This window comes from Mesoplodon bidens (assembly GCF_964165515.1).
Source record: "Mesoplodon bidens genome assembly, chromosome: 5".
NCBI classification, from domain to species: Eukaryota; Metazoa; Chordata; class Mammalia; order Artiodactyla; family Ziphiidae; genus Mesoplodon; species Mesoplodon bidens.
The window spans coordinates 131,114,340-131,131,891 of NC_138161.1; the positions used below are offsets into that span (position 1 = coordinate 131,114,340).

Sequence of the window (17,552 nt, forward strand, 5' to 3'; positions counted from 1 at the left end):
CTTGCAACAGTCTTTCCACCCCCAGCTTGGATGTAGAGAAAAAATAAAGTCGTGGTGGAGCAGGGTAGGGGTGAGGTTACCAGGGGCAGCTTTCCAGATCTTTCTGAAATTGGCCTTTAAAATCTGAACTTATAACTTTGCTGGATGTGCTTGTGAATTCCCAGGACACTAGCTCCACCCTTATACGTTGAAAAAGATCACAGACTATGTCCAGTTCCATCTCTTTTCCAATTCAGAGAGGGAAACTGTGTTCAGGACAGTGAAACAGGCCACTTCATTAAATCCTCTAAACTGCCCGAAGGAGGGGGGTTGGTATTTCTCTTTTATAGCTGGGAAAACAAGCTCAGAGAAATGAAATAACATGCCCAAGTCCCATAGCCAGTAGGTGAAAGGGCTGAAAATTTGAGGTCTGCCGACCTCAATCTTTGGCTTTCCTCTCTTTGCCACTGTCTGTGTAGTGGCTATGACAACAGACTCTGGGGCCAGATCCTGGGAAAGTGGCTTAGTCTCTCTGTGCCTCAGTGTCCTCATCCATAAAATGGAGACAGTTGGGTTGTCATGAGGATGAAATGAGATACAGTATGTTAAAGCACTTAGGACAGTGCTTCACAAGTAGTAAGTGATACGCAAGTATTAGCTAACATCTCCACCTCCTAAAACCTTTAACACCATGAGTAAGTAGCTCATTCTAGTGACTGCCTCACTGTGCCAGCTTCTTGATAAATAGGCTTTTTAACCTTTATAACAGCCCAGCAAGATAAATCTTATGTCTTTTTTTTTTTCATTTTCTTCGGATGAACAAACTGAAAGGTTAAAAATGTACTCTGAAATGTTATAGCTAGGGAGTAGCTCAGCTAGGATTTGAGCTTTCATCATTCTGAATCCAAGGACACTTTTTCTCCTGTGCCAAGCCCTGGTCATATCCAGTAGTATTTAACCCTCAACAACTGCTTGAAAATTCCAGTGGCCAGTAGCCCAGAGCACTGAGAAGCAGCCAGTTCTATCACTGAACAAACTACTACTAACTACAAAACCCTCCATCAGATCTGCCTCCAGTCTGGGGTAGAAGGAATCTTCCTTCTTCCATGTGGCAGTCAATAATAGTTTGAGAGCCATGGTGTGTCACAAGTCTCTCTTAAACAGTCCCCTTGCTTCTTCGTAGGACATGACACTCTAACCGCTCCCTATCCTGATTTTTCTCCTCTGGTCACTCTTTGTAAAGATCGTGACAAAGTGTAGAACAGCCTTGCACGTGGAGATTGGTAGGTCTAGAGAAGGAGTGCAGGCAACTTGAGTTGGAAAGAAGGTTTGGAGCATGTAGATATCGGGGAGATGGACCCCACGAGGCTTGGCCCTTCTGCATCACTTGCTGTTGGAGTCTGTCTCCCCCTCTAGAATCCTTGAAGAGGCAGGACACTGTCTGTATTTTTCATTGCTGTATCCCTGTTGCCGAGAACAGTACCTGGCACCTGGTAGTCTCCATAGTATTTTTAAAAAATAAATACAGGAGCAAATGAATGGATTGTTGTGGAGACTGAGGGAGACAGTTGACTGAGATTTGGAGCTGGGAGAAGGGGTGACGGCATTAGGAGAAAGCTTGACGTCAGCAGGAAGAGCTGCTTTGGGGCCGGGTGAGGAGTGTACTGTGAGACATGGAGTTTCAGACCCCAGCTGGATGCGTTACTTTGGACTTCAGGGGTGGGAAAGGGGCAGGCAGTGGTTTGCTGTGGTTATGGTTGTCAGGGAAGGCATCCTGGGAAAGGTGATGTAACAGAACCCCTAAGGGTGGGAGGATATGTCTTGATGAAGAGGGACCCAAAGTACCGAGGACTTCAGGAAACTGAAGACTTGTTTGGGAGGATAGGGTGGGTGGGAATGGAAGGGACACTGGGACAGGATCTTGCTGAACTGGAGTGGAGGTGGGAGATGAGACAGACCAAGGGGCTCAGGTGTGCCTCCAGCTTAGCATTTGTTATCCTGCCTGCATTGGGGGGAGCTGGGGAGGAAGCACAGGGTTAGGGCAGCTGCACTGCCAGCTCTGAGTTGGAAACCTGAGTCTTGTCCTAGACCAGCCTTGTTCAACTGTCCCCCTGTTTCCACATCAGTTCAGGGGGTGCAGGGTCCATCCCTGGTTGGGGAAGTTCCGCATGCCACGCAGTGTGGCAAAAAAAAAAAAATTAAATATGGAACTATTATATTATAAAATATAATTGAGTGAAATGAAACTTCTCACCATTCTCCACTTACATTAAAAATCAATTTTATGGGGCTTCCCTGGTGGCGCAGTGGTTGAGAGTCTGCCTGCTGATGCAGGGGACACGAGTTCATGCCCCGGTCCGGGGAGATCCCACATGCCGCAGAGCGGCTGGGCCCGTGAGCCATGGCTGCTGAGCCTGTGCGTCCGGAGCCTGTGCTCCGCAACGGGAGAGGCCACAGCAGTGGGAGGCCTGCGAACTGCAAAAAAAAAAAAAATCAATTTTATGCTATACAAAAAGGTTTACAAACCTCTCCTTGGTAAAATAAAAAAAAAGTTATATTTTTAGCCTTGCAGACTCATGATGAATTTCACATTTGGTGTAATCCTTCCAAGTTGAAAGTTGACCAGGAAAGGGTGTCAAGACCACTCAAAGTGGATCAGTTCCATGTGGTAGTGTGACTTTTAAGATTGTTTATTTTTGTTTTTGCTTTTGTTTTGTTTTCTGGGATTGGAATGCAGAACATAAGACGATAATAATACTTAGTTAACATTTATTAAGTGATCTCGTGTGCCAGCACTGCTCTAAGTACCCTATATGTGTTACCTCATTTTATCACCACAGCTGCCCTATTGGGTGGATGCTATTATTATCCTCACTTTACCAATGAGGAACAAAGAAACTAGATAACTGGCTGGGAGATGGCATGGCCAGGGTTCAAATCCAAGCATCTGGCCCTGGAATCCCTGCTCCTGACCACTCTGCCCTCCTGCTCATCTTCTGTGGTGGGAGCAGGAAAAACACCATGGGATCATTTCATTAGGATGGAGTTTGAGCCTGGCTAGTTGGGACCTATACAGTAGACTGTTGTTTTACTCATACTTGTGGTTGAAGAAGAGAATTGAATGATCTTAGTTAATTTTTCCTTTTATTATTAATTATAATTTAAAATATCTCCATTTGAATTCCAGCAATATTTTTCATTTCTTCATTGAGTGAATATTTACTCAAGTGCCCACTATATGCCTGGGTTGTTATACACAGTGGGGATACAGAAGTGAACATGACAAATAAGATCCCTTTCCTCTCTTTACATTCTGAAGAGAAAGACAGTAAATATATAAGTTGCCATCAAGAACACTGAATGTAATCTCTGACGAGATGGCATCTGTTGAGACAGACATCAATGTGGGAGTGCACTTCAGGAAGATCTGAGGAGAGTGTTCCAAGCAGAACGAACAATGGAGCAGATGCCGGAAGTGGGAGGAGCAGGTGCCGGAAGTGGGAGGAGCTAGTGGGAAGGGAGTGAAGGAGTGAGGGGGTCCTGTCCGAGACAATGGAGGAGACGTGGACAGGGCTGTCAGGCAGGCTTTGTGGGCCACCGTCCAGGTGGGATAGGGAGCAGGTGGGTTTAGAGCCAGGGGCCAACATAGCCTTCACAGTGGCTGCTGTGACTTAAGAATAATCTTAGAATAATCTCGAAGAAAGTGTTGCCCCCTCGGAAAACTTTCTAACTCAGACTGGCCTAATTTATATTGCAAAGTTAGTTTTCAGGTATATTCAACACCTTTTCTGTATTCTCTCTCCCAAGTTAGTCATTCCGAGGCGAAAATGATAGTGCGAGCCCCCTACAGGCAGAACAGAGCATTGCCTCTTATGATGCCGTGGGGGTCAAGTCCTCAAAGTAGTTAGGGAAACATCGATGCTGAGGAATGGAACTAAAGTTATCTCTCATTTTAAATAGAGGGGACAGATGTGAAATAGCACCATGAAACATTTTCCCTGATATATAATAGTATAGGTTCTTCCAGCTTTGGTTATTATAAATAGTTCTTTTGAATTTCATTTATATATTTAGCCACACACAAGCATTCTTTTAAAATGCATATTGTATCTATTTTGACCTATTCCGAGAGTAATAAATGAAGAGGGAAGCTTAAAATATCAGAAACTAGATATTTTTCTTATAATTTAAACATTTTATTTTCATATGGTATATCATTAGAGATGACAAATAATTCATATATACATTGTATCTATATATTTTTTCCCCAGTGAAGTTCCAGCAATGATTCTTATTATATTTAAATGCAGACCACCTGGAAACTGCAAATTCAACTAGTGTTCTTAAGATATATGGTGATAAAATTGTGTCACATGTAAAGAAATGCGGCAGTCTCTTCAAGCTGTATGTTTAAATGGGTATCCGCTTAGGGGTACACTCCACATTTATTCAGAAAGTTTGGAGAATTGGAATACTCTAGTTACAGTTGATTTTTTGGATAATGAAGGTTATTGCCCAAAGGATCTTTGCATTTACAGTTTATAAAGGACTAGAAATTATATCATTGACTAGCTGTTTTCAGACTGTGGTTTGTGTGTATGAGTCTGTTTGAGAGGTTGGTGGCCTCTGTGCTCTTCACACCAGGTCCAATCCCTGTTATTCTTGTGTGTGAGGCCTCCAGGTAAGCTTTGGTTGGAAGATAAGATTTCTAATGCACACTGCCTACCACATAAAAACAACTATAGGAAATAATTCAGTTTTTCTAGATTTAGACAGAAGGTACTTCCAAGATTGAGATGAAAATCCCCCTTAAAAAAAAAAAAACTCCATTTTTTGGTTTGCTTTTTACAGATTACTGAATAAAATTTGTTAGTTAAGTATTTGATTATTTGCAATCCAAATGAACAGAGGTGAACCAAGAGCCCTGTCTAGACAGGGTATTTATTTCAGTATAAGTTAACAATACAGTTTCTTATCAATCAGGTCTTCATGGTTTATAAGAGTTATGCTACCATAACTCTTCGGAACAGTATAATGAACTCTAGTAACCGAAAGTTTTTATGGCCGATGATTTCACTAGACTTGTCTAGACAGCAGTTACTCTCTAAAATCATTGTGTGTCGGGGCTGGAAAGGATCTAACACAGACACTGTAACTTAGATGGTCTAAATATTCTGTTTGCCATTGTAGCCATAGTTTTGGGGTTTGAGGGATGGTGAGACCAGTGATTCAGCCTGAGTAGTGGGAAACCGGTAGGCATAAATATGCGACGGGCCTAACTTTGGTTTTGGATGCATGTATAAATATATAAAAGTATTATTCTCTGGAAACAGCAGCAAATTTGAAAGGAATTTGATGTCTGGTCATGTTTGTCAAAATGGGAGAGACTCCCTAGAGGTTATATCTAGAGAAAGTAATTGCAGTCAGATTTGTAACCTTTTGGATTGACTCTCCTTGGCAAAGTAATGCTAGCTTAAAAAAATGCTAGTGTTTTAATTTTTGCTAATGAAATCCATGTGCTATCGAATAGTTAATCGTCAGTGGGATTTGGATTGGATCTGCATGGTTCCCCAAACTTCAGCCATTTTAGTCAACAAAATAATTAGTAAAATAGAAAAACTGATTGACTAACAAGCTTTTAAACTGGTTGTTCTGCTTTCCTGGTTATTGATATAAAACTGCCAGATGTGACTTAATGCAGAGCCAGAACTCTGCAATCCCACTGCTTTACTGGCCTATAAGTGGCAAAGACTAGAATGTACCTGCTAGTCCAGAGTACAACTGCTTTGATTGACTTAGATTTGGTCTGAGCACCTGGGGTAAAAATAGCCTTGTCTCTGAGAACGTGTCTTGAGAGGCCCTTATATGATTTGGTTTTTTGTATTTGTTTTTTTTTTTTTTTTTGGCAGGGGGGTACGCGGGCCTCTCACTGCTGCGGCCTCTCCCGTTGCGGAGCACAGGCTCCGGACGCGCAGGCTCAGCGGCCATGGCTCGCGGGCCCAGCCGCTCCGCGGCATGTGGGATCTTCCCGGACCGGGGCACGAACCCGTGTCCCCTGCATCGGCAGGCGGACTCTCCACCACTGCGCCACCAGGGAAGCCCTGATTTGGTTTTTTGTATTTGTTTTTTTTTTTTTTTTTGGCAGGGGGGTACGCGGGCCTCTCACTGCTGTGGCCTCTCCCGTTGCGGAGCACAGGCTCCGGACGCGCAGGCTCAGCGGCCATGGCTCACGGGCCCAGCCGCTCCGCGGCATGTGGGATCTTCCCGGACCGGGGCACGAACCCGTGTCCCCTGCATCGGCAGGCGGCCTCTCCACCACTGCGCCACCAGGGAAGCCCTGATTTGGGTATTTTAAGCAATTGGATGGGTTAGATAGTTGTTATGTAAGTGCCTTGAAGGCAAATATTACATGAGCTTCTCATTAACTTTGTGAATGTGAGAAAGTGACTTACACCTATAAGATTTCTTCCGAGAAAGAACACTAATGATTTCCTGATGATTTTGACGTATGAGGAACAAACGTAAAGTGCTTTCGTGTTTGGTGAAAAGTTTTTATGCAAAGCATCCTTTGCCCTGATCCTTATGGCAATGAATGAATCACTGTTGCCTCTCCCTCGGACTGTCGCGTCTCTGTAGGAAGCCGCCCTCTGTAGACAGCTCCCCTTGGAAGCCGAGACTCTAGCCACGGTGCAGGCCGCTGTCAACCCACCCGCCATGACTCCAGACATGAGACCCATCACTAATAATAGCTCGGATCCTTTCCTCAATGGGTAAGTCAACATTTTAGGGCCCCTTATTTCTGCTTTCTTTATTATGTGGTTTACAGTATAACAGATCTTTGTTTATGTTGGGAAAAGCTGGGGAGCTTGGAGGATGGGCTTAGGATAGAGGGAGGATGTGGAGGGAGGTGGCAGACAAAAAAAAGTGGAGGAAGAAGTCATCTACCTTTTTTAAAAAAAAATCTCAAATTAAAAAATTGGTGCTACGGCACGGAGTAAACCCCTAGTCAATAATTTGAAAATGCGGATGAACTTAACAATTTCAATGGAATGGTGTTGTATAGTAATTATTTAGAAGAATCTTGTGGTTTTACGTAGCCAACAGGGGATAAAAGCATGTCATATGGCAAATAAGGGAGCAAAACAATTAAGAGGTGATGTTTGTGGCGAAATGTGAATAAGGTCTATAGTTTAATTAATAGTATGATACATTGTCAATTCCTGGTGTTGATCACTGTACTATGGTTGTGTACCATGTCCTTGGGGAAGCTGGGTACAGGATGCCCAGGAACTCTGTACTCTTTTTACATCTTCTGTGTGAGTCTAAAATTATTTCACACTTTAAAATTTTAATTAAAACAAAGAGGTGTTGTTTTAAAATATGAAATATATGAGCAGAAGGAAAAGGTGATTGAACCAGAAATATCTTCATGAGTAGAAGTAGTCAACCTTAATTGTAGCCTTTTAAACCCAAATAAAAGGCAGTTTTCTATTTCCTGTGTCTTTTCTGCCCTTGCAGAGGCTTCTGGCAAACAAGCAAATACAGTTACGAAAGTTATTAAAAATAGAGAGAGAGATGAAAACAAACAGTAAGGGAAATAATGAAAGAAAGGCGTTTTTAAGTGATTGATTTAAAACTACTTCAAACGTACAGAAGAGTATAAAGAATAACTTAAGATTTACCCGTGTACCCAACTCCCACATTCTGCATATTTCCATAGATCTTTTTTTTTTTTTGAGTATTACAATTAATACTTAAACCCTTCCCCACCACCACTGAAATCCATTTCTTTCCCGTCTTCCCTCCCTAGTGGTAGCCACTATTTGGAAATTGATGTGTATCCATCACACACATTTATTTTTTTATTTTTTCATCACACATATTTTTATATTTCTTATTGCCTGTTAATGTCTGTATCCAGAAACAATATTCAACATCGTTTTCGGTTTTGAAGAAATGTACATACATGGTATCATTGTCTGTATGTAGAACGGTGTTCAAACTGTTATTTTGAGATGAAAAGGGAATCAGTGTCAATTGAGTATGAATGGCCAGTTTATTTTTTGCTTACAATTTATTAATTTCATTGACACAGGGATATATGTTTCAAAATTAAAAGGAAGTGCAAAGTCCACCTCCCTTTGTTATCTGAAGATCGGGCAGGTTGACAGAGCTACACTAGTTGAGGGTCTTCATGACTGTATTTTTTTGTTTGTTTGTTTTTTGCGGTACGCGGGCCTCTCACTGCTGTGGCCTCTCCCGTTGCGGAGCACAGGCTCCGGACGCGCAGGCTCAGCGGCCACGGCTCACGGGCCCAGCCGCTCCGCGGCATGCGGGATCCTCCCGGACCGGGGCACGAACCCGTGTCCCCTGCATCGGCAGACGGACTCCCAACCACGGCGCCACCAGGGAAGCCCCATGACTGTATTTTAAGTTTGAAATCCGACTTGTGCTCTGCAGGGGGCCGTATCATTCCAGGGAGCAGAGTACCGACAGCGGCCTGGGGCTCGGCTGCTACAGCGTCCCAACGACCCCCGAGGACTTCCTCAGCAACGTGGAGGAGATGGACACAGGTAGGAGCCAAGCCTGCGAGGCCTTGCAGTGGGTTTGCACTTTTGTTTTTTTTTTGCGGTACGCGGGCCTCTCACTGCTGTGGCCTCTCCCGTTGCGGAGCACAGGCTCCAGATGCGCAGGCTCAGCGGCCATGGCTCACGGGCCCAGCCGCTCCGCGGCATGTGGGATCTTCCCGGACGGGGCACGAACCCGCCCCCCCACCCGGCATCGGCAGGCGGACTCTCAACCACTGCGCCACCAGGGAAGCCCGGATTTGCCCTTTTAAATTGTCTCTTTAGTCTTCTCGATTCGTTTCTTGTTTTTTTGTTTTTTTGTTTTTTTTGGCTACACCGCTCAGCATGCGGGATCTTAGTTCCCTGACCAGGGATGCAGCCTGTGCCCCCTGCATTGGAAGAGCGGAGTCTTAACCACTGGACCGCCAAGGAAGTTCCCTAGTCCTCTCAATTCTAAAATACAACGAGAGACACTTAACCTCAACAACATAAACTGACAGCTGAAAAGCCACTGGAACCCAGGCACTGTTAATAAACTCTAGCCCCTTCCCCATAGTTTATACAAATATAGTTTTATATATGGGCACAGGATTTTAATTTCTGCTTTTTTCCTCTCCCTCCCTCCCTTCCTTCCTTTTGCTTGTCCTTGCTTCATATTACCCCTTTCCTCACAATTCCATTAACATACCACTGTCTGCCTTGCCATTCTTCCACAATGGAATATTTATGCTTTTCTAGCTTTTGGTTGTAATGTACAGGCCACCAGTATGCAAATTTTTTCATGTCATTAACTGCATTTGGGAAGTAATTGGCAGTGGGCATTTGGAAAGTTAAGCAACTCAGAGGATTCTAAAATGTCAGCTCCAAATCCTAACATGGTAACAGTGTCCTCCCTCAGCAGTTAAATTTAACATAGTTCCTGGCCTGCCCTGCCTTCAGGCTAGGCCTCAGCTGGCTTCCCGGTTACCTCCTTTTCACCATTTCTCTAGGAGCGATGCCTCCAAATTCGGTCTAGACTGAATTATCAAAGTCCTAAACTCCCAGAAGATATTCTGAAACCAAAATTAAATGACAGCTAACAACAAGGACCTACTGTATAGCACAGGGAACTGTATTCAATATCTTGAAATAACCTATAATAGAAAAAAAATCTGAAAAAGACTATCTATATAAATATCTATATCTCTATAAGTATCTGTATCTATACCTATATCTATATCTACATCTATAGATGTACAACTGAATCACTTTGCTGCACACCTGAAACCAACACAACATTGTAAATCAACTATACTTCAATTAAAAAAAAAACCCTGAAAAGGGACTTAAAAGAAATTAAATAATAGCCGATGTATCCCCTCTTTGGAGCTGTTCATGCTACTTTCTCCTCCATCGTCACTGTTGAAAGAACATCGTTCTGGGATGAAATGATTGCTTTCCCCAGTGCTGTTGTCCAGAGCGCCCGTGTTGTTACCCTCCGCTCCTCGATGACTGAACTTTGTGCTCTAAAACTACAAAAGTCAAACTTCAGACAAAACTACAAAAGTCAAAGTCAGACAAAAGTCAAACTCAGCCAGAAAGTTGGAGCAGCTGTTCCGGGCTCTCGGTGCAGCCCGTCATCTACTTGTTGAGAGAATTGCACAGACTGTCTTGTGAGGAGTCACACAGGAATAGTTTGAACTGTTTGTTTTGTTATTCTTCAGTTTATTACTTCAGCCTTCTCCCTCCCTTCCTGCTTCCCTCCCTCCCTCTCTTCATCCCTCTCTTTATTTTGCGGTGTGAGATTTATCTTGCCCTCTTCGGACCTGCCTGGTGAAGTGGCTCCTTCCTATGTTTAATAATTGTTTGCTTTCATCTTTTAAACACTGGGAAGCCAGTAAAGATAAAAAGCAAAGTTAAATAAGAAATGACTCAGGAGATCTCAATCCAAGCTTGACATTTAAAAATAAAAGAAGATGGAATCTATTCTATGGCTTTTTAAAATGACATTGAGTGGAGAAGTAGGGAATGTTTTTGAAGCCAAAATGTAGAATTAAGTGGTGTCCTGAAAAGAACATAGTCGCTGCAGTCAGGCAACCTGAGTTGGATCTTTGCTTCTCTACTTCTTAGTAATGACTTTGGGTAAGTGACATAACCTCCCAGGGGCCTCAGATTTCTCACCTCTAAAGTAGGAGTAATGTGCTTACCTTGTAGAGTTGTGAGGGCTCATGAGGTCACAGAGCTTGGCACAAAGTTGTCTTCTCCTTCTAAGAAGGATGAAGTAATGTACAAATTGGTCTTGTTAGATGTTAGGGCTCCAGGTCAATCTGGTGTAGTGAGTGTCAGCCTGTTGGGTTTAGGGTCACATCTGTGAAGCCTTTATAGGGAGTGGGCATAAACCCCCTCAAGGGGAGAAATGTAATTACTTTTTCAGGAACAAGTTGAGGAAAAGCTGAGCTCAAGCGTGGCTGGCAAAGATCTAGTAGACCTACTGATCACATGCTAAATGGGAACAAGCCAGCTGAACACTCCCTTTGCAAAATACACATGGAAACAACAGCTGGACATAGTGTGAGGATAGAGTAGAGGGAATAACAGGAGCAAAGGCTGGAAGTCATCCACCTTCCAGAATATTGTGCAATAATCACACCCTTTTAAGAATTGCTTGTTTTTTTTTTTTGTCTGGCCCACTTTTCACTCATTCATTCATTCATTTTTATTATCTATGCAGATATGCATCCTTTATATTTTAATTGAAGAATAGTTTCCATATAATATATAAGTTACAGGTGTACAATACATTGTTTCACAATTTTTAAAGGTTATACTCCATTTATAGTTATTGTAAAATATTGGCTATATTCCCCATGTTGTACAATATGTCCCACTTTTTAAATGGATAAAACTGCAAAGACCCAAAAAATTACTATGAGTTTGCAGAGTTGCTCCAAAGAGAGAGATTTTAAGATAGTTAACCTTACTGAAGAGCCTTAACTAGTCTCCTCATGCTTTCCATGCCCGAGGAGAAAGGATAAGAGGAATTCTTTAAAACAGAGAGATTTTATTTGGTTAAAAAATGAATTCTTCTTTTTTTTTTTTTTTGCGGTACGCAGGCCTCTCACTGCTGTGGCCTCTCCCGTTGAGGAGCACAGGCTCCAGACGCGCAGGCTCAGTGGCCGTGGCTCACGGGCCCAGCCGCTCCGCGGCATGTGGGATCCTCCCGGACCAGGGCACGAACCCGTGTCCGCTGCATCGGCAGGCGAACTCTCAACCACTGCTCCACCAGGGAAGCCCAAAAAATGAATTCTTGACTTATTAAAAAGTTAAAATGGGAAATCAGTAGAGATGAATAATTCTAACTGGAGATGAAGAAAAAAAGACATCCAGCACTTTATTTTTTATTTTTTTATTTTTTGCTGTACGCAGGCCTCTCACTGTTGTGGCCTCTCCCGTTGCAGAGCACAGGCTCCGGACACACAGGCTCAGCGGCCATGGCTCACGGGCCCAGCTGCTCCGCGGCATGTGGGATCTTCCTGGACCGGGGCATAAACCCGTGTCCCCAGCAGGCGGACTCTCAACCACTGCGCCACCAGGGAAGCCCCATCCAGAACTTTAGATCAGCTGATTTTTCAGGGCAGATAATTTTTTTAAGCCTCATTTCCATTTGTTACACTCCAGTGGATAGAAAAAAGTTATTTTGGATTTTCTTTTCTAAACTAATGTTGTTTTTCAAGTCAGTAACACAACAGCATTGAGGTCATGTTGAACTCGATTTAACTTTTAAAATACTGCCTTTTGCAATGAAAATCCTATAAAATAGTCCTAAGAGTCATTGATATTTTATGAGTTATAGAAAAGCCATCAAGTTTTACTGTCACCAAAATGCAAGTTTGAGTATTTTTCCCTCATCACTCAGAAAAATGTAATTTTTCTCCTTGGAAAATGCATATGGTTAAAATGAGTTTTCTCCTGTTTTGCTCAGAATAGTGAAATTCCTAAGCAGGCTTTTCAGGAAGGCTACCGTACTTGTAGGACACAAAAGCTAATTTAATAAGTTTCTTAAAAGTGATTCCATGGTGAAAGCTGGCCATAGTTTTCAATGTACCTCAGACTGTGAGGTGTATTTTATCCCTTCAGAAAATTGGTTGGGGTTCTTGGAATAAGCCAGTTGCTCTGATATTATGTAATTAAATGTGATTGAGTTCCCGGGTTTTTCTTTCTCTCAGCACAATCAACAAGCAACGTGTTTTTGTATTTTCCTAAGTGTGTATGTATGAAAGAAGCCCAGAGCCATGGATGTGTGGCAGATATTATATGGCACCTAACTCCAATTTGTGAAGGTGCTATAATCCCAATTTCAGACAGGTGAAGTGTGTCTAAGTTTACACAGCTAAAAAGCTCCCTCTCCTGGCACAATTGTCCATACGTTTTCTCCTATACTATCATTCATGAAGAACATGTATTCCACATGTCATATCCCAGACACTTAACTTTCCTCTGGAACAGCATTCTCTCAACTAGGTTCTATAGACTCTAGTTCTATTAGGATGTAAATTCTGCCAAAATTGCATTCGATGATAAAATGGCTTTAGGTCATAGTGGCTTAAGCAAAATATATCAGACTTCCTTATTACAAGACTTCTCAGAACCTTAGTAAGCTCCCATGCGCTGTGACTCATACGCATTGTGAGAAGGGTAGATATTTGTGGGCTGTATGTGTGTGTGGAGTGGGGGGGGTGAACTGCAGCACCCACTCTCTAAAATACTTTGAAAATTATCCCTAGAGTCCTCCATGAAGATAGCTTTTTAAACACGTGGTTAAAAGAAACTCCTCACTACTGTCTTTGAACATAAAGATGGATGATATGGGCAAATTTGAGCTTACAGTTAAATCATTGGATTATAGCTCTGTGATAAGGTTTTTATGACAGGCAGGGCCTCTCTGCTCAAACCAGCTCTTCATGCCATTGTCATGAGAAGTCATTGATTGTAGGTCAGATCCACAGCACCCTCTCATTTGCTCCTTTCCTGTTTCCCTGGATTTACCCATTCTGGACAATGTCTACCCAGAACAATGAAAGGTTCAGCTGGCATCTCTGCATCTCTTAGGAGTGAGCATCACCAATCCCGTTTCAATAATGTGGTAGCTGAAATTTTGCACAGAGATGAAATATTTTATACCTGCAGGAATAAAATCTTCTGGTGGAGTGTAGACACAGGGGAAAGGAAGATGAGAGTCATGTTGACACTTGAATTTGTCCCTCTTTCTAGAGCTCTAAAAAAGAATTAAAATGGTCTCATTTCATTCTGTTATAGGAGAAAATGCAGGACAGGCACCCATGAACATCAACCCTCAGCAGACCCGTTTCCCTGATTTTCTTGACTGTCTTCCGGGAACAAATGTTGATCTAGGAACTTTGGAATCTGAAGATCTGATCCCCCTCTTCAATGATGTAGAATCTGCTCTGAACAAAAGCGAGCCTTTTCTAACCTGGCTGTAATCAGTACCATTGTAGCTTGGATGCAGCCGTGACCTGACATTTCCTGGGCCTCTTGGAAACAGCGATGGAGCAGGGCAAGTCTGCAGGTGTGCCGCTTACTGCCTCCGGGACGCATGCTCCCTCCTTTCCTTGTGGCCAGGTTAATCATTGCCTGGAGTTGATTGACGGTAACGTAAGTTAAACAGAAATAAACATTCTGTTTTCATTTTCTGCAAGCCTGTCTTCCTGTGATGGGTTATGCAGAATGGTTCCAGCAGAATTGATTACGCAGAATTGCTTCTCTGCGTTCCTGTCTGCTGCCCCATGACTAAGCTTTATGGGTGTTAGCTGAAATTTATACATCAATTGATTATAAACCATGTAAAGCTGACCACAGGCAGTGACTTCTGACAGGCGGCTCGGTCCAGGAAATGTATACAAAATTCAACCTGATGTACAGTTTCAAAAACTGTATTGATGACATTAGTACCAAATGCTTTAAAAAAAATATTTAACTTGAGCTTTAAAAATCATTGTACAGATAGTAAAATTCTGCTGTTTGGAATACAGTGTAGTCTGGGATCCATGCTGGTTCTGTTGGTTCTTATTACCCTGTATTCACAAAGGCACACACAGTCCTATTGTAGTTTATCCTTTAGCATTTTACTGCACAGCGTCTAGCCAGCTAGCCCTTCCAGTAGGAGAGCAACAGCAGCATTAGTCACAGCTCCTACACTAAGATCTTATGAAAGAGACCAGTTTGGTACTAATTATGAACATCTATAAAACAAAGGTTTTTAAAATTACAAGTTGGATTTTATTTTTAAACTGCAGCTTAGAACTCAGTGTTTATTTTATGAAGCACTATCATTTTGTAGCTGATGACAAAGGGCAGTCAAATATTTTTGATAAATCAGTGACAACTGTATTTTTGTCTTTTGAAACCGTTCTGAAAACATCAGGACCACATAGCTTTCAACCTGATGGCACGCACAGTAAGCTGTTGCTTTTAAAATTCCAAAGCCTTGTCGGTTTTGCTTCTTTCAAGATTTCAAGGGTTTAAAATAATCTTATCTATGAAACTGTTTGAAGGATGAAGCAGATCTCTGACATGTAAAAAAATGCCCCCTGAGGGTGTATGGTGGAGACATGTTTCTGAAGTCACTAATGTTGATTCCTGAGTATATTATCCTAACCTTGTTTGCTACAGTTGGTATAAAAAGGCATGAAATATGTACTCAATACCTCTTATGTAACCAAAACCGTTTTTTATTAGCTTTTAAGGACTGAGAGAGAGCATTGGGTTTGCCTGGCATGCACCCTGCCTGCATTGCCAATGAAGTCCTCAACTGTTTAGTATTTTGAACGGACATTATTTATAATCTATGAATTTAATATCTTTTTTTGAGAGACATTAATAATGCAGGTCTCTGAGAGGAACCTTTCCATTCCCAAGGGGCTTATTTGCTGGGGATCTGAGATCCTTTTCGATCTACCAAAAGATAGATGGCAGAATACATCTTATCTTGTTGGAAAGAAAGCAAGTGTAAAGGTCAGAGATGAAGTAGTAAAGTTAGGGAATATAGTGGAAAGGCTGTTAGGTGTGAAATGGAAATAGACAAGCTATAGTACCCCAAAAGCAAGACGGGCAGGAGGTATGAGGTGCCCCCAAAGAGCAAAGCAACAATTTTCTCCTACAGTCTTTGTACCAAAAGACTGTTGTAGAAGAAAAGAAGGCTTCGGTGCACTTTATGTGGGAGAAGGAGGGGCAGGGCTAGTGTTGCCCTGTCTACGCTGATGTTAAGTGTGTAGGCGGACAAGACCATAAACCTACCATTGCTTCCAACACAATGAAGTGACTTTTTTCCCCTGAAGGACCCATGGTTTCTGTTCCTCTGATTCCTTCTCTCTCTCTCTCTCTCTCTCTCTCTCAGTGCTCTGAGAGAGATGGGGGTAGATGTTTCTTTTGCTACTAAATTGAAGGGAGCACTATTTCTTTTCCTCTTGTGTTAGCAATAATTGCAAAAAGCATTGTACATTCTTTCTAAGAAAAAGCAAAAAAAAAAAAGTCAAAAACAAGGGACCTAGTAAAACTGAGCAGTGTTACTGTATTTTTAAAAAATATTTTTATAGACTCATTTTCAGGTTATTAAACATAAAAGAAACAGATACCCCTCTCTTTTTAAAGCAGTTAAAACATCGATGATTTGTATTATCAATTTTTAGAAGTAATTTCCTAGTAAGCTTGTGGCATTAGAAAATACTAGAAGAATTTTTTTTAGTGAAATTAGTTGGAACATTTATTAGTGAACATAACAATTATTTTTCCAGAATTAAATATGGACCCTGACTACGTGTTTACTAATAAATGAAGCCAGATATAATTTTTGTTGTTATTTTTAAGGCCATAAAATATGGCCTTTGTTAAAGAACACTAAAGCTAGAAATCTAAAGAACAACTTTTAAAAGGCTCTTTCCTATCATTGTAAGTGTTAAAACCCCTGCAGAATTCATGATAAGGTGCTATTTATACTATATTTCCTATTATAAAAGAACTGCCACAATATCTCATCTTTTTAGTCCTAAATCAATCAATCACTTTCAACATTTCATCCAATAATTTTGCCAGAGAAAAGGCAGATTAAAAATTGAAATTGAAGAATAATTTCAGAGATCTTTCAAGGTTTTTTTTTTCCCCCTGATAAAACACATTTTCTTGAAGTAAATACATTGTCAAAACCTATTTGCAATTCTGTGAAATCTTAGTAATTGTTAGTGTTTCACCATAGAATTTAGGATGTGAAATGCCATTTCTTTTCACTGATTATACAATATACATGAAAACAGAGTAAAACATTTAGCTTGCTGGGATACTGCTGACTCCAGCTTGGGAGAAAAGCTCTCTGTAGAGGAAGGTGATCTGGAGTGAGTTCTGTTAGTGACAAGTTGTGTTCTCATGACATAATTCGAAAGTAACTTCCGAAAGTGCAACTTTTATGAAAAATAAAAGCTGTTAAAAGGAAACTGTAGATTAATTTAATTGGGAAAATGGGTGATTGACAGAGACCGTTTCCCTAACACACTACATCATTTATGTGTTAGTATTTTAACTTTTTAAAAAATTATTTCTACATTTTGTAATATGACATATGTGTGTTTATTTTTAATTTAGATTGCTATACATACAGAAAGTATGCAGAAAAATCAGTCAGATCAAACCATTTTAACTGGAGTTTGGTACTGGTTTTTACTTCTCTGATTCTGTATAAGAAAAATAAATACAGTTGAATTTCCACTTGGAGCCTTTATCTCGTCATTATTTGTGTGTGTTCCTTTTACTGAGGGCTTTGGGTGGTACTGAAGAAAGGCTTATGTAACCCTCCAGGCAGACAATGAAAGAAATAAAATTTTGTAGGCAAACATTTTTTTGGCTCAAATGCCTGGTCTTCAGTATTCTAAATATCCACAGAATTCTGGTTTCTACTTTATTTGAAGTAACTCACTGAGACTTTAAAAGATATATATATATATATATGTATAATTTTTT

The 17,552-nt window shown here is 41.4% G+C and overlaps 1 protein-coding gene across 1 annotated transcript in view; it reads left to right on the plus strand.

Annotated features, from left to right (window-relative positions):
* WWTR1 (WW domain containing transcription regulator 1) overlaps nt 1-17,300 on the plus strand; it is a gene marked incomplete at its 5' end in the record, with an annotated part of 135,186 nt that extends 117,886 nt beyond the window's left edge. Inside the window, 3 exon segments of the mRNA XM_081234424.1 lie at nt 6,616-6,749; nt 8,440-8,552; nt 13,842-17,300. Of these exon segments, the coding sequence (XP_081090550.1) occupies nt 6,616-6,749; nt 8,440-8,552; nt 13,842-14,026 (432 nt within the window). The 3' untranslated portion in view covers nt 14,027-17,300.
* Between the last annotated feature and the right edge of the window lie 252 nt (nt 17,301-17,552).